At 53.6% G+C, this 17966-nt stretch overlaps 1 protein-coding gene across 1 annotated transcript in view; it reads left to right on the top strand.

Moving 5' to 3' along the window:
- Window positions 1-5736: 5736 nt before the first annotated feature.
- LOC139691279 (cell surface glycoprotein 1-like) overlaps window positions 5737-17966 on the top strand; it is a gene marked incomplete at its 5' end in the record, with an annotated part of 30779 nt that continues 18549 nt past the window's right edge. The window contains 4 exons of the mRNA XM_071589034.1: window positions 5737-6075; window positions 6152-6781; window positions 15921-16101; window positions 16319-16965. Coding sequence (XP_071445135.1) covers window positions 5737-6075; window positions 6152-6781; window positions 15921-16101; window positions 16319-16965 — 1797 coding nt within the window. The remainder of the gene's footprint in view (window positions 6076-6151; window positions 6782-15920; window positions 16102-16318; window positions 16966-17966) is intronic.

A 17966-nucleotide genomic window follows, 5' to 3' on the forward strand; every position in this document is an offset into this window, starting at 1 on the left:
CGATAGCAAATTTGGTGAACAGTGGCTGGACACAGTCACCCACTACCGACGTTAACCTACTCTCTCCCCTTTCGCTAATGACACGGAATTCGGCGCCCGGTCTTTGTACCGGGAATTCATATATAAACCCCGAGCCCCCCAACTTGATTGCCAGAATATAGGAGACATCAGACGAGAGCCTACTACTTTATTCGGATTTCATCTAGCAACTCTGCTTTTCCGGTGGTCCAGGTAAGGAGGAAGATACACCGTCGTGCCAACTCCTTCGGAGACTTCATGTCCACGAAGGGAATTACACAGCGTGGGAATAATCGTCCGCAAGGAAACGAACCTCCAGCTGTTTTCCCGGGGGTATCTAAGCCTTCGGCAAATTCATCATCAGGTGTTGAAGCCTTGGCTCTCAGCCCGTCGCAGTGCTTGGAGGAGACGAAGACCCGAAGCGGGACAACGGAGGCAACAGCAGACCTTGGCCCTTTACAAGGCCAGGTGGTGAAGGACACCGCAGGCGGCGTCAAGCGAAAGAAGGCATCTGTAAGATACCAGAAGCAAGAAGATTCCGCGGTTACGCGGATGCCGAATCTTCAAGGAGACGATAGGGCGGAGCGTGCGCTGAGCACAGAGGAGGGGGAAGGCGACGGCGGATTTACCTTGGTTTCTTCCAAGAGGAAGAAAAGGAAACCGCTTCTGACGAACGACGCAGCCGTCCCGGAAGCCACACCTCTACCGGCACCGGCACCTAAGACGCTGCGACACCGCCTATCGTCGTCTATGGGGTCACCGACGTCCAGTGACTGATTGACCAGCTGTCGGGCTACAAAGGTGATGCTTTCGGCTTGGAAGTTCGAAGAGCTTGAATCCGGATCATCACCTCCAACAGAGGGGGGCATGAAAAGGCACTCTCCTTGCTGCAGAGGAAGATAATCCAACACCACTCGCAGCCCATTGAAAGAGTGCCAGGGGATGAAGCTGTTTATCAAGGGTATCTCTCGATGGATAGCAGTCGAAAAGGTATCCGAGGGACAGATCCCTCGGATACGAAATTCGTAGCGTACGTCGCCTTACGGTCACGGAGGACGGAAAACCGGTCCCCATTGACCGCCACGTAGCGAACTTGGTAAAGACTTCCATCGGCCATCGCCCCCGGGGACATCCGCCAGCTCTGCCACCGCTACGTCACAGTGGAGCGTTACCGTGGAGACAGAGGTCCACTCCAGTGCAGCAACTGCATGCGGTTTGGACACATCGGCATAACTTGCTGGTGTGCGAAACGCTGCATGCGCTGTGCAGGAGCACACGCAGTCAAGGAATGCTCCCGAGGAAGGGGAAATGATGCCATCTGTGCGAACTGCGGAGGACCTCATGCGGCCGTCTCTCGCCGGTGTCCCGCCTTTCAGGAGGCTGAGCGGCTGCAAAACACGCCAACGCACGCAAGCCAGCACCAGGGAAGCAGGCGCCCCAGAAACCGGCAGCGGGAACCGGGACAAAAACCATTCCGACAAGTCGATCACGCTACAACCTACGGAGCAATCCTGAAGGGCCCTTCTCAGGACAAGGTTCAGGCTCTCTCTGGAGGAGAGGGGAACATGGAGGTGGATATCACAGATCCACCCAAGGATGCTAAGGCGGTCCGAGAACCACCACCAGCGCCAGCCGTAGTAGAGGCCACCAAGGGGAACTTGTCACCCCCCGACAGCCTCCCTCCGAAGGAAGGGACCCTTCCTTTTTCTTCCGAAGGGAAGAAGAAGAAAAAGAAGCAGAAGATGAAATCCCCGATCACCACCGAGAAAGAAGAAAAGCCATTACGAAGCCAACCCAGAGGGCGCTTGGGAACACCCTCCGAACGGCAAGTGAAGAAGGCGAAAAACCAAGCCAGAAACAGGAAAAACGGAGAGAGGGGACATCAACTGATAAGTCTCCGGTTTCCGCAGAGTCCTCGCTGACACCAGACAGAGAGGACCAGGAATTATGGCAGACCCTTGCCGTTATTTGCATGCACCTTGAAGAAACTCGTCACCTCGACGCAGGGCAAACTTCTCCTCTCACTCCTGGAAGAGCTGGTGCGCAGCAGGATCGGAAATTTAACCAACCATGGCTGAACGACCCGTCCTGCTTGCGCAATGGAACGCCAACGGAATTCTTCGCCGACGCGAGAAATTACGAGCGTTCCTCCAGGAGAAGGGAGCCATAGTCGTCGCTGTCAATGAGACGAACCTTCGGCCAACGGACGCCTGGAGGTTACCTGGCTGGACCATCTATAGGGCGGACAGCGATCCCAGGCGACAACGACTTAAAACATCAGGAGGTGCGGCCATCCTCGTCCACAGGTCCATCGAGCACCGAGCATGTAGAGAGATTTCTCACCCGCATGCGGAGTCTGTTTCGGTGGACGTACGGACAAGAGGAGGAGGGCTCCGGGTCTCATCTCTGTATTTCCCACCCGGGAAACCTTGGGATCCGGATCTCATCCAGTACCTTGCGGGGGACAGCGGACCATCGGTCATCTTGGATGACCTGAATGCCAAGCATCCTACTTGGAATTCACGGTCCTCGAACCCGAGAGGAGAATCCCTGCGTTAGCTAGCAGATGCAAAAGGCCTAACCATCTTAGCACCGGCGATACCCACGCACGAACAAGGAGACGTTTTAGGCATTGCGATTGCTCACAATGTAAGGACGTCCCTGAGTTTGTACACATGCGTGGAACTGTCGTCGGACCACAACTCGATCATCCTGGCAGTGGGGAGCCGAATCCCAGTGCTGTCTTCCACCCGGCGATTGGATCTGTCGTCGGCCGACTGGAGCAGTTTCCGCAACGTCATCGCTGAGGAGCTGCCAAGAGAGCCACTGGAGCCGACTTCACCGGAGATGGCCGATCAAATGGTCAGCCACCTCACCTCTGCAATAGACGGCGCAATGAAGGCCTCGATACCGCTATAGGAACAACGAAACTCGTATCTTCGGGTTCCACTTCCAGCGGGGGTTAGAGGCCTCATTTCGCGGCAAAACAACGTGCGGCGCCAATGGCAGAAATATCGTACAGCGGATGTGAGAAGGCAGCTCTCAGAGCTCAACGCGTCGGTACAGGATGCCCTCCGGGAGGTCCAATCGGGCCACTGGGAGGCGCACCTGCTGGATGAGCTCCTATCGGAAGACGGCCACGAGGACCTGCCGTCGGTGTGGAAGATATGCCGGAGGCTGCGGGCCCCTCAAAGACTTGACCCGATTATTACCGACGGAGACAGAGAGGCACGATCTCCCATGGAGAAGGCGGAACTGCTCGATGATCACTTGGTCTGCAGCTTTTCAACCAATCCTGGGAATCCCGCTTCTGCCGAGATTGAAGAAGAAATCGAGGCGTTTGAAAGAGCCGGAGACGCCGATCTGAAAGACGCCTCGGAAATTCCAAGATTCGACGAGAAGGACGTCAAAGAATCAATACGTCACCTACGCACGAGGAAGGCCCCCGGAAGCGACAACATTCCCAATGTGGTCATTCGGGAGCTTCCAAAGGCGGCGGAGAGGTCCCTGACAAAATTCCTAAATGGCTGTGTCAGGATTTTCTACTTCCCGACCACTTGGAAAAGAGCGAGAATCGTCTGCCTGCCGAAGTCGCAGAAATTGGAGGTGGGTCCCGGAGAATTCCGGCCTATCTCCTTGCTCGACGGCTTCGGTAAGATATTCGAGCGACTGCTGCAACGGCCGCTGACTGATTTCGTCCGGGAGAATGACATCCTCCCGGAGGAGCAGTTTGGTTTCCGTGCGTAGCCTTCCACAGTCCATCGGCTGGTGCGAGCGGCGGATTTCATCACGGACAGCTTCAACAGGAATAGGGCGGTTGCTGGGGCCATCTTCGACGTCAGTAAGGCGTTCGATCGTGTCTGGCATCCGGCTCTCTTGTTGAAGATGAGACGACTCCATTTCCCACCTTTGATTGTTCGGATGGTTCACTCCTATTTGAGAGACAGGACATTCACCGTGCAATGGCTCGGGGCGAATTCAGGGGTGCGTCGGATCTCCGCCGGCGTGCCCCAGGGATCAGTCCTCGGACCAATGCTTTACAATATCTACTCCCACGACATTCCAACTCCACGTGGGAACCTCGAGATCCTGTCTCTCTATACCGACGATACGGCCCTCCTGTGCTGCTCCTGGCAGAAGGTGACCGCGGTGCGAAGACTGAAGAGCGCTGTGGCGGATCTCCTTGAATGGTACCGCCTAGATCGCTTTGCTGTTAACGCACAGAAGACGAAGGCAATCATCTTCCATCCAGGAAATGGTCGGCCGCCAGGAGTGAACCTAACAGTGAATGGAGTCGCCCTACCGTGGGAATCCGAAGTTACCTACGTCGGAGTGCTGATGGACCGGAAACTCCTTAGGAACGCCCAAGCGCTTCGTGTAGTAAGCGCTGGTCCTGAGTATGGACAGGAAGCGTAGACTGTACCAAGCGTGCGTGCTGCCTGTCATCACGTACGCTGCTCCGGTACGGTCAGGAGTGTCGCGAACGAGTCTCGCTCAAATTCAGGTGGTGCAGAATTCTGCTCTTCGTGACATCATGGCACGCGGTGCTTACGCCCGCGTTTCCGAGATGCACGAGGACGGAAAGCTGGAAACCCTGGATGTCCTTCTGCCTAGAATATCTGGAAAATTCTTCATAAAAGCGGCAGAAGCGGAAGTAAAAGTAAATCTCCGGGTTGGCGACATAAGGGTCTGGCCATGGGACCGCTACAAGCGCCCCATAGCATGCCAAGACGACCAAGACACCCTTCCGGCAAAGAAGAAGCCAAGGCTGCTCTGAGTGGGAATAAATCCAACGACTGAAAACGCTGAAGAATTCTTCCCGCCTTAGTAGTCTTGGAGGCTGGAAAGGCGCAGTGTAAGGGCTACGCAAGAGCCCTTGCAAGAAACTGCTCTATAAGCAAAGCAGAGCAGTGACTGAAGACACTAAAGGTTGTGGAAATCTCTTACGGAGGCCGAACCTGCTGTTGTCTCTACGCTTCCTCTTTCCTTCCGGGCTGGACTCCTTGTGTAGTAAGTCCAATAAATGTATTGCAATGAAAGCCCCTCTTTGATTCCACGAACCCAACCCTACCATTTCCACGCAACAAATGAAGTTAAGTCCATGAGGAGTAATTTCCGGGAATATGTGGAATGGGCAAAGTGACAGGCAAGAGACGCTGTTCAACGCTTCTGAATCCAACGGTGATGTATTATGGTTTTTTAAAATGCAATGGAGGGAGTTGGCAGAGGTATTTGCTTTGTCGCAGTCATTGTATAATGCTCTCCCATCATGTGGTATTGGCGCGATGGGTACCTTTTTCCTTCGCAGACAGTGGGCTAGGGTCCATACCGAATTGTCGTTATGTGAGAGTGAACTTATTTTCTCTTGCCAAGTGTTTTCCCAGTATGTTCTACTTTTGTATGTTACAAATTTTTGAAGTGCACAGAAGCCGATTTTATCTTGACGCATATGAGTGCGTTGACATGAGTGCTCTGGCCTTGTTTCTAAGTGAAATTAAGTGCAAAATATCCGTAGGTAGTGTGGCACCAGCGATGGAGGCCGGAGAAGGAGGGTAGCAAGAGCGATGAATGATTTTGGTTAAGGTGCTTGTAAAATCTTGAGCCGCTGTCCCAATGCTGTCTGGAGTGCTAGCAGGAGATGGGACAAGGTTAATGGCCAAGCAGTTTTCTTTAAATAGTTTCCAGTTAACTCTTCTAGTTGGTTCTGGTTGTATGAAGGAGCAACAAGCCACTGCAACAAGCCACTCAAGAATGGCGGTTACCCCAAGATCAAAGTCAGGCAAGACCCGGAACGCCAGCCCCCGACGAGCTTACCTTTGCGGCCCTCCGCCAGCCGGGTCCACCCACGTGGATCGCCCCGCCGGCGGACGATCAGGGGGTGATGCAACTCTGCCATCAGGTAAAGGCAGCACGGGGCTCTCAGCGTTTAACTAAACGCGACCTTCATGACTTGGACGCGATGTTAGATTTGGCGGCTGACTGGCCGACGTTGCCTGAGACGAGCCGGCACATCATTTATAATCGTATCAGGGTCCTCGCCATCGTCCAGGCCCATGGGTTGGAGGCGGCAATGCGTTTAACGGACACAACGGGAAACGCATTACTCCGGCTGCCAGCCAACGCTATCCCACAGCCGCCTCCCACCATCATCGTCCAAACACCCCAGCAGTGGTACGCCGGAGAACCAACCCAACAACAGGCACGCCCGAGAAATGCAGGAGGACAGCCGCAGCAGCCCTTTCGCGGCCGTGGTCGCCGAGGCGGCGGCCGTGGGTCCTCCGCCAGATACAACAATTGAAAGCGTGCACGTGCCCCAGCCGACACCACCTGCGGTTGAGGGCAGCCCTAACGGCCACAAGCCGACACTGCAGCAGCTGGGAGAATTCCTGCTCTTTCGTGACAGCGCGGAACCGGACAATCCAGACGAGTGGCAAACGGACTCCGAATCGGTGAGTGACGCCACAGATTCCCCAAGCGAACCAGGATCCGAACAGGAAAACCCACAGTGCAGTGACAGTGACAGTGATAATAACGACGATATAGAACCCAGCGCATGGCGGATTCCCGGACCGTTGGGAACGGCGGACGCCCCGGAACCCGTCGACCCCATTACTTACGACCCGGAGGAGGAGGTGCAGCCCGGCGATGACCCGGATGCCCCCGAGGATGCGCAGGAGCCAGAGGACGTGGCAGAGGAGGACGATTACTTCCCCACGGCGGGGAAATTTTACTACCAATTCCAATCCACCCGGGACACCATTTGGTATGGCGCCAATCTGCCCATGCTGGAGCAGGCACCACATGTATTCATCCCAACACGTCCAACGGTATTAATCGATCAATATATACACAAGTTAGACAATCGAGGCATCCTGACCATAGGACGGGCAACCAATGCGTTCCCCTAATTGCCATCCCGAAGGCGGGAGGCGGCGTCAGGGTAATCCAGGATCTATCGGCTTGGACGAGGTTCATCCGCACACCACGGTTCACATTAAAATCCGCGGCACAAGCCCTAGGGTCAATCCCCCCAGGTTCCCTTCTAATTAAGATTGACCTAAAAGATGCCTTTTGGCAAGTGCCGATCGAGCCGTCGCATCGGCATAATTACGGAGTTTATCACCGGGGCACGACATATACTTGGACACGCCTGCCAATGGGCCACGCGCTAGCGCCTGCAATCATGCAGAGGTGGGCGCGGGCGGTGATAAACGAAGTCCATCGGAAATTCAAAATAGTTATGATTGCATATTTAGACGACTGGTTGCTGTTGTTTGACGACTCTACGGAACACTTGATCCTAGAGGTCGTAGACTTCCTACGCCAGGAACTACAAATTCAAATTAACGATAAGAAAAGCCGCTTGGTCCCGGCAACCAGAATCAAATACCTGGGAGTTAAAATAGATACAATAGCCAAGACCCTCAGTCTTACCAGATACTCCCTGCGTAGAATCGCGTATATTATTAAAGTAATCAAGCGCATTAGAAACCGCGACATCCCGAAACCAGCGGGATTCATTTCATGGTGTGTTTATGTCCTCCGACTTCCGTTGTTCCTGATTACCCAGACGGCGCAACGCTACACCACCTGGTTGGCCCGCTTATGGGATGACGGAGTCCGGCACGCACCAAGGGAATTTACAAATTTCCACTACGTCATGGATGTATACGCCGATGCCACACCATGGCAGACGGCGTGGACCATCCCCATGCTCCGGACGACTGAGATTTGGGCGCTAGAGCAAGAGCGGCCCATATTGGAAGCGGAGGGGCTAGCGGCCTTGATGGCAGCACACCACGCCATCAGTGTCACGGAACCGGATACACTAATAAATGTTTACACAGATAATATGGCAGTTATGTATTCTTTAATCAAAGTCAGGGGGGTCCTGTTGACCTACCCTGATGTTGTAAGATTATTTATGCTCTTAATAAAGGATTTGTCACGCAATGTGACCTGGAGGTACATCCCCTCGGACCAGAATCCGGCCGACCGTCCGTCTCGGACCGTGCTACCTCCCTATGCCCGCTCGGCCTCGGATTCGGGGTCCGGGCTGGTTTATAGGTGGGATGAAGCCTGTAACGGACAGTCGATCGAGATTTCGAGGTCAGGGCGGACGTATCTCCAGATCTCCCAACCGGCAAATCTAGGGAAAGTACCGTCATACGGTAATTTCCCTAGATTTGCACTCAATGTATCGTGAGGATAAACTTCTCCATCGATAATGAAAGTTATGTTGCATTGCCCTACTGTGGCGAGCACATGGCCGGAGGCACTTCTCACAGGGGAGGAATAGTCGTCAATTTTTAGGCTTTCAAAAGGGAAACTTGTACTCTGCATAATACTCACAGCGGCACAGGTATCCACTAAAAAGGAATACACTCTACCTAGTACTGTAACCGAGACCGTTAAGCCGACTTCTGGTGCTACGACGAGCACTAATTCGTCCCCGACCTGCCGGCCGGGGTGGCCGCGTTTCCCTGATCTCGCTTTTGGGTGGGGGTTGGACAATCTATCGGGCGATGGCCCGCTTGCTTGCACACGCCGAAAATCATCAGAGGGCAATCTTTACTGACATGGCTCCCTTCCCCACAGTTATAACATGCGCGGGGTTTTGTACGGCTATAGTGCGCGATGTGTCCCACCTTTTTACAGTAAATACAAGTCCGAGGCGCATTAGATACGTTCCCTCCACCCACCGACAGTGTAGACTGTGAAGGCTTCGTGTTTACATTTGTCAGGATTGCGTGCACTTGATCCGAAAAGACTAGGGCTCACAGTGGGGTTTAAGATTGGCTCGAGATGGGGTTGAACATGACTCCTTGTGAAATATCGTGTCGGGTCACTGTACGGAAAGTTTGTCGGTGTCTTCACGTTAGGACTGCGCACGGGCATACCAAAGTCATGGTTCTGCAAGAAGTTTACTTTTCTAACGTCTGAGTGATTACGAGCATCCTCTAGGTTAGCAAATTCCTCAGCCTCTTGCATGGTTCTTGGATTGCGCACTAGCACGAATCGCCCAATTTTTCCCTAAGTCCGACCAAGAACTGTGAGAGGAGGCGGTTTTCGAGCATAATTCCTGTCGCTTGTGAGTCTGGGTCTAGAAAAGCATCTCTTAGTTTTCGTCCCAATTCCCTGAGACGGGAAGAATACTCGTTCACGCTTTCCAAGGGTCGTTGGAAACAGCGTGTGAACATTCTTTCAACAGAGACCAGTGAAATTTTGGGAATGAAGCGCTTTTTCATTAGTTAAGAAAAAAGTTCATAAGACTCAATAACGTGAGGATTTGACTTAATGAATTCGGCACCAGTACCGCTCAGACGCAGCCGTGCTACGCTTAAGGTCTGATTCTCACTCCACCCGCTAAGATGACTCACTAACTTAAGACTGTTCAAAAAATCCTCGATGCTTGTGTCCCCATCACCGTTAAAACTCGGAATTAAATGAATGGGATGTCCTGAAAATGTTTGTTGCATAGTTGGAGGGAAACAGGGGCGCTTTCTATCATATAAACAGCGGAAGTAAAATCAATTAAGTTCGTATTGTTTGGTGATAAATCACGCTCCCAAGGCAGAGATTCGCCAAAGCGCCCATACGTGCCCTTGCCACCGAAATCCATTATGAATTAAAGACAATACGGCTAGGAAAAAATTCATTCGCCATATGTTAGCAATATAACCGATTATCGTTAATAAAAAAATGGGGTTAGTTTCCTTTTGGCATTACGCGTAACTACTTCTTAAATCGAAATTCAATCAAACGAATGAAGCATGATGAACGGAACGGAAGTTGCATTTAAATAAGCCGCTCCAAGACTCCGCCACCCCACACCTGACACCAATATGTCGCGTGGACATAGTAGGGTTGGGTTCGTGGAATCAAAAAGGGGCTTTCATTGCTATACATTTATTGGACTTACTACACAAGGAGTCCGGCCCGGAAGGAAAGAGGAAGCGTAGAGACAACAGCGGAGAAAGCAAGGTTGACTTCTAAGGGGCTAAGAGTTTGATTTAAAAGCCGGGGTGATGTCGCGGGGACATGATGCTAGTTCTGATGTTTCGGAAAAGCCAAGTAGATGGCAGTCTCAATACACAATGTCGCGGGGACATGATGCTTGGACAACTAGAAGGACTCATGCGAGCTAGTGTCCTTTTCGCCGAATCCACGATAGCAAATTTGGTGAACAGTGGCTGGACACAGTCACCCACTACCGACGTTAACCTACTCTCTCCCCTTTCGCTAATGACACGGAATTCGGCGCCCGGTCTTTGTACCCGGGAATTCATATATAAACCCCGAGCCCCCCAACTTGATTGCCAGAATATAGGAGACATCAGACGAGAGCCTACTACTTTATTCGGATTTCATCTAGCAACTCTGCTTTTCCGGTGGTCCAGGTAAGGAGGAAGATACACCGTCGTGCCAACTCCTTCGGAGACTTCATGTCCACGAAGGGAATTACACAGCGTGGGAATAATCGTCCGCAAGGAAACGAACCTCCAGCTGTTTTCCCGGGGGTATCTAAGCCTTCGGCAAATTCATCATCAGGTGTTGAAGCCTTGGCTCTCAGCCCGTCGCAGTGCTTGGAGGAGACGAAGACCCGAAGCGGGACAACGGAGGCAACAGCAGACCTTGGCCCTTTACAAGGCCAGGTGGTGAAGGACACCGCAGGCGGCGTCAAGCGAAAGAAGGCATCTGTAAGATACCAGAAGCAAGAAGATTCCGCGGTTACGCGGATGCCGAATCTTCAAGGAGACGATAGGGCGGAGCGTGCGCTGAGCACAGAGGAGGGGGAAGGCGACGGCGGATTTACCTTGGTTTCTTCCAAGAGGAAGAAAAGGAAACCGCTTCTGACGAACGACGCAGCCGTCCCGGAAGCCACACCTCTACCGGCACCGGCACCTAAGACGCTGCGACCACCGCCTATCGTCGTCTATGGGGTCACCGACGTCCAGTGACTGATTGACCAGCTGTCGGGCTACAAAGGTGATGCTTTCGGCTTGGAAGTTCGAAGAGCTTGAATCCGGATCATCACCTCCAACAGAGGGGGGCATGAAAAGGCACTCTCCTTGCTGCAGAGGAAGAAAATCCAACACCACTCGCAGCCCATTGAAAGAGTGCCAGGGATGAAGCTGTTTATCAAGGGTATCTCTCGATGGATAGCAGTCGAAAAGGTATCCGAGGGACAGATCCCTCGGATACGAAATTCGTAGCGTACGTCGCCTTACGGTCACGGAGGACGGAAAACCGGTCCCCATTGACCGCCACGTAGCGAACTTGGTAAAGACTCCATCGGCCATCGCCCCCGGGGACATCCGCCAGCTCTGCCACCGCTACGTCACAGTGGAGCGTTACCGTGGAGACAGAGGTCCACTCCAGTGCAGCAACTGCATGCGGTTTGGACACATCGGCATAACTTGCTGGTGTGCGAAACGCTGCATGCGCTGTGCAGGAGCACACGCAGTCAAGGAATGCTCCCGAGGAAGGGGAAATGATGCCATCTGTGCGAACTGCGGAGGACCTCATCCGGCCGTCTCTCGCCGGTGTCCCGCCTTTCAGGAGGCTGAGCGGCTGCAAAACACGCCAACGCACGCAAGCCAGCACCAGGGAAGCAGGCGCCCCAGAAACCGGCAGCGGAACCGGGACAAAAACCATTCCGACAAGTCGATCACGCTACAACCTACGGAGCAATCCTGAAGGGCCCTTCTCAGGACAAGGTTCAGGCTCTCTCTGGAGGAGAGGGGAACATGGAGGTGGATATCACAGATCCACCCAAGGATGCTAAGGCGGTCCGAGAACCACCACCAGCGCCAGCCGTAGTAGAGGCCACCAAGGGGAACTTGTCACCCCCCGACAGCCTCCCTCCGAAGGAAGGGACCCTTCCTTTTTCTTCCGAAGGGAAGAAGAAGAAAAAGAAGCAGAAGATGAAATCCCCGATCACCACCGAGAAAGAAGGAAAAGCCATTACGAAGCCAACCCAGAGGGCGCTTGGGAACACCCTCCGAACGGCAAGTGAAGAAGGCGAAAAACCAAGCCAGAAACAGGAAAAACGGAGAGAGGGGACATCAACTGATAAGTCTCCGGTTTCCGCAGAGTCCTCGCTGACACCAGACAGAGAGGACCAGGAATTATGGCAGACCCTTGCCGTTATTGCATGCACCTTGAAGAAACTCGTCACCTCGACGCAGGGCAAACTTCTCCTCTCACTCCTGGAAGAGCTGGTGCGCAGCAGGATCGGAAATTTAACCAACCATGGCTGAACGACCCGTCCTGCTTGCGCAATGGAACGCCAACGGAATTCTTCGCCGACGCGAGAAATTACGAGCGTTCCTCCAGGAGAAGGGAGCCATAGTCGTCGCTGTCAATGAGACGAACCTTCGGCCAACGGACGCCTGGAGGTTACCTGGCTGGACCATCTATAGGGCGGACAGCGATCCCAGGCGACAACGACTTAAAACATCAGGAGGTGCGGCCATCCTCGTCCACAGGTCCATCGAGCACCGAGCATGTAGAGAGATTTCTCACCCGCATGCGGAGTCTGTTTCGGTGGACGTACGGACAAGAGGAGGAGGGCTCCGGGTCTCATCTCTGTATTTCCCACCCGGGAAACCTTGGGATCCGGATCTCATCCAGTACCTTGCGGGGGACAGCGGACCATCGGTCATCTTGGATGACCTGAATGCCAAGCATCCTACTTGGAATTCACGGTCCTCGAACCCGAGAGGAGAATCCCTGCGTTAGCTAGCAGATGCAAAAGGCCTAACCATCTTAGCACCGGCGATACCCACGCACGAACAAGGAGACGTTTTAGGCATTGCGATTGCTCACAATGTAAGGACGTCCCTGAGTTTGTACACATGCGTGGAACTGTCGTCGGACCACAACTCGATCATCCTGGCAGTGGGGAGCCGAATCCCAGTGCTGTCTTCCACCCGGCGATTGGATCTGTCGTCGGCCGACTGGAGCAGTTTCCGCAACGTCATCGCTGAGGAGCTGCCAAGAGAGCCACTGGAGCCGACTTCACCGGAGATGGCCGATCAAATGGTCAGCCACCTCACCTCTGCAATAGACGGCGCAATGAAGGCCTCGATACCGCTATAGGAACAACGAAACTCGTATCTTCGGGTTCCACTTCCAGCGGGGGTTAGAGGCCTCATTTCGCGGCAAAACAACGTGCGGCGCCAATGGCAGAAATATCGTACAGCGGATGTGAGAAGGCAGCTCTCAGAGCTCAACGCGTCGGTACAGGATGCCCTCCGGGAGGTCCGATCGGGCCACTGGGAGGCGCACCTGCTGGATGAGCTCCTATCGGAAGACGGCCACGAGGACCTGCCGTCGGTGTGGAAGATATGCCGGAGGCTGCGGGCCCCTCAAAGACTTGACCCGATTATTACCGACGGAGACAGAGAGGCACGATCTCCCATGGAGAAGGCGGAACTGCTCGCTGATCACTTGGTCTGCAGCTTTTCAACCAATCCTGGGAATCCCGCTTCTGCCGAGATTGAAGAAGAAATCGAGGCGTTTGAAAGAGCCGGAGACGCCGATCTGAAAGACGCCTCGGAAATTCCAAGATTCGACGAGAAGGACGTCAAAGAATCAATACGTCACCTACGCACGAGGAAGGCCCCCGGAAGCGACAACATTCCCAATGTGGTCATTCGGGAGCTTCCAAAGGCGGCGGAGAGGTCCCTGACAAAATTCCTAAATGGCTGTGTCAGGATTTTCTACTTCCCGACCACTTGGAAAAGAGCGAGAATCGTCTGCCTGCCGAAGTCGCAGAAATTGGAGGTGGGTCCCGGAGAATTCCGGCCTATCTCCTTGCTCGACGGCTTCGGTAAGATATTCGAGCGACTGCTGCAACGGCCGCTGACTGATTTCGTCCGGGAGAATGACATCCTCCCGGAGGAGCAGTTTGGTTTCCGTGCGTAGCCTTCCACAGTCCATCGGCTGGTGCGAGCGGCGGATTTCATCACGGACAGCTTCAACAGGAATAGGGCGGTTGCTGGGGCCATCTTCGACGTCAGTAAGGCGTTCGATCGCGTCTGGCATCCGGCTCTCTTGTTGAAGATGAGACGACTCCATTTCCCACCTTTGATTGTTCGGATGGTTCATTCCTATTTGAGAGACAGGACATTCACCGTGCAATGGCTCGGGGCGAATTCAGGGGTGCGTCGGATATCCGCCGGCGTGCCCCAGGGATCAGTCCTCGGACCAATGCTTTACAATATCTACTCCCACGACATTCCAACTCCACGTGGGAACCTCGAGATCCTGTCTCTCTATGCCGACGATACGGCCCTCCTGTGCTGCTCCTGGCAGAAGGTGACCGCGGTGCGAAGACTGAAGAGCGCTGCGGCGGATCTCCTTGAATGGTACCGCCGATGGCGCTTTGCTGTTAACGCACAGAAGACGAAGGCGATCATCTTCCATCCAGGAAATGGTCGGCCGCCAGGAGTGAACCTAACAGTGAATGAGGTCGCCCTACCGTGGGAATCCGAAGTTACCTACCTCGGAGTGCTGATGGACCGGAAACTCCTTAGGAACGCCCAAGCGCTTCGTGTAGTAAGCGCTGGTCCTGAGTATGGAAAGGAAGCGTAGACTGTACCAAGCGTGCGTGCTGCCTGTCATCACGTACGCTGCTCCGGTACGGTCAGGAGTGTCGCGAACGAGTCTCGCTCAATTCAGGTGGTGCAGAATTCTGCTCTTCGTGACATCATGGCACGCGGTGCTTACGCCCGCGTTTCCGAGATGCACGAGGACGGAAAGCTGGAAACCCTGGACGTCCTTCTGCCTAGAATATCTGGAAAATTCTTCATAAAAGCGGCAGAAGCGGAAGTAAAAGTAAATCTCCGGGTTGGCGACATAAGGGTCTGGCCGTGGGTCCGCTACAAGCGCCCCATAGCATGCCAAGACGAGCAAGACACCCTTCCGGCAAAGAAGAAGCCAAGGCTGCTCTGAGTGGGAATAAATCCAACGACTGAAAACGCTGAAGAATTCTTCCCGCCTTAGTAGTCTTGGAGGCTGGAAAGGCGCAGTGTAAGGGCTACGCAAGAGCCCTTGCAAGAAACTGCTCTATAAGCAAAGCAGAGCAGTGACTGAAGACACTAAAGGTTGTGGAAATCTCTTACGGAGGCCGAACCTGCTGTTGTCTCTACGCTTCCTCTTTCCTTCCGGGCTGGACTCCTTGTGTAGTAAGTCCAATAAATGTATTGCAATGAAAGCCCCTCTTTGATTCCACGAACCCAACCCTACCATTTCCACGCAAAAAATGGAGTTAAGTCCATGAGGAGTAATTTCCGGGAATATGTGGAATGGGCAAAGTGACAGGCAAGAGACCCTTTTCAACGCTTCTGAATCCAACGATGATGTATTATGGTTTTTTAAAATGCAATGGAGGGAGTTGGCAGAGGTATTTGCTTTGTCGCAGTCATTGTATAGTGCTCTCCCATCATGTTGTATTGGCGGGATGGGTACCTTTTTCCTTCGCAGACAGTGGGCTAGGCTCCATACCGAATTGTCGTTATGTGAGAGTGAACTTATTTTCTCTTGCCAAGTTTTTTCCCAGTATGTTCTACTTTTGTATGTTACAAATTTTTGAAGTGCACAGAAGCCGATTTTATCTTGACGCATATGAGTGCGTTGACATGAGTGCTCTGGCCTTGTTTCTAAGTGAAATTAAGTGCAAAATATCCGTAGGTAGTGTGGCACCAGCGATGGAGGCCGGAGAAGGAGGGTAGCAAGAGCGATGAATGATTTTGGTTAAGGTGCTTGTAAAATCTTGAGCCGCTGTCCCAATGCTGTCTGGAGTGCTAGCAGGAGATGGGACAAGGTTAATGGCCAAGCAGTTTTCTTTAAATAGTTTCCAGTTAACTCTTCTAGTTGGTTCTGGTTGTATGAAGGAGCAACAAGCCACTGCAACAAGCCACTCAAGAATGGCGGTTACCCCAAGATCAAAGTCAGGCAAGACCCGGAACGCCAGCCCCCGACGAGCTTACCTTTGCGGCCCTCCGCCAGCCGGGTCCACCCACGTGGATCGCCCCGCCGGCGGACGATCAGGGGGTGATGCAACTCTGCCATCAGGTAAAGGCAGCACGGGGCTCTCAGCGTTTAACTAAACGCGACCTTCATGACTTGGACGCGATGTTAGATTTGGCGGCTGACTGGCCGACGTTGCCTGAGACGAGCCGGCAAATCATTTATAATCGTATCAGGGTCCTCGCCATCGTCCAGGCCCATGGGTGGGAGGCGGCAATGCGTTTAACGGACACAACGGGAAACGCATTACTCCGGCTGCCAGCCAACGCTATCCCACAGCCGCCTCCCACCATCATCGTCCAAACACCCCAGCAGTGGTACGCCGGAGAACCAACCCAACAACAGGCACGCCCGAGAAATGCAGGAGGACAGCCGCAGCAGCCCTTTCGCGGCCGTGGTCGCCGAGGCGGCGGCCGTGGGTCCTCCGCCAGATACAACAATTGAAAGCGTGCACGTGCCCCAGCCGACACCACCTGCGGTTGAGGGCAGCCCTAACGGCCACAAGCCGACACTGCAGCAGCTGGGAGAATTCCTGCTCTTTCGTGACAGCGCGGAACCGGACAATCCAGACGAGTGGCAAACGGACTCCGAATCGGTGAGTGACGCCACAGATTCCCCAAGCGAACCAGGATCCGAACAGGAAAACCCACAGTGCAGTGACAGTGACAGTGATAATAACGACGATATAGAACCCAGCGCATGGCGGATTCCCGGACCGTTGGGAACGGCGGACGCCCCGGAACCCGTCGACCCCATTACTTACGACCCGGAGGAGGAGGTGCAGCCCGGCGATGACCCGGATGCCCCCGAGGATGCGCAGGAGCCAGAGGACGTGGCAGAGGAGGACGATTACTTCCCCACGGCGGGGAAATTTTACTACCAATTCCAATCCACCCGGGACACCATTTGGTATGGCGCCAATCTGCCCATGCTGGAGCAGGCACCACATGTATTCATCCCAACACGTCCAACGGTATTAATCGATCAATATATACACAAGTTAGACAATCGAGGCATCCTGACCATAGGACGGGCAACCAATGCGTTCCCCTAATTGCCATCCCGAAGGCGGGAGGCGGCGTCAGGGTAATCCAGGATCTATCGGCTTGGACGAGGTTCATCCGCACACCACGGTTCACATTAAAATCCGCGGCACAAGCCCTAGGGTCAATCCCCCCAGGTTCCCTTCTAATTAAGATTGACCTAAAAGATGCCTTTTGGCAAGTGCCGATCGAGCCGTCGCATCGGCATAATTACGGAGTTTATCACCGGGGCACGACATATACTTGGACACGCCTGCCAATGGGCCACGCGCTAGCGCCTGCAATCATGCAGAGGTGGGCGCGGGCGGTGATAAACGAAGTCCATCGGAAATTCAAAATAGTTATGATTGCATATTTAGACGACTGGTTGCTGTTGTTTGACGACTCTACGGAACACTTGATCCTAGAGGTGGTAGACTTCCTACGCCAGGAACTACAAATTCAAATTAACGATAAGAAAAGCCGCTTGGTCCCGGCAACCAGAATCAAATACCTGGGAGTTAAAATAGATACAATAGCCAAGACCCTCAGTCTTACCAGATACTCCCTGCGTAGAATCGCGTATATTATTAAAGTAATCAAGCGCATTAGAAACCGCGACATCCCGAAACCAGCGGGATTCATTTCATGGTGTGTTTATGTCCTCCGACTTCCGTTGTTCCTGATTACCCAGACGGCGCAACGCTACACCACCTGGTTGGCCCGCTTATGGGATGACGGAGTCCGGCACGCACCAAGGGAATTTACAAATTTCCACTACGTCATGGATGTATACGCCGATGCCACACCATGGCAGACGGCGTGGACCATCCCCATGCTCCGGACGACTGAGATTTGGGCGCTAGAGCAAGAGCGGCCCATATTGGA

This window comes from Hetaerina americana, unplaced genomic scaffold, assembly GCF_022747635.1.
Source record: "Hetaerina americana unplaced genomic scaffold, ioHetAmer1.1.p SCAF_310, whole genome shotgun sequence".
In the NCBI taxonomy this organism is placed as follows: Eukaryota; Metazoa; Arthropoda; class Insecta; order Odonata; family Calopterygidae; genus Hetaerina; species Hetaerina americana.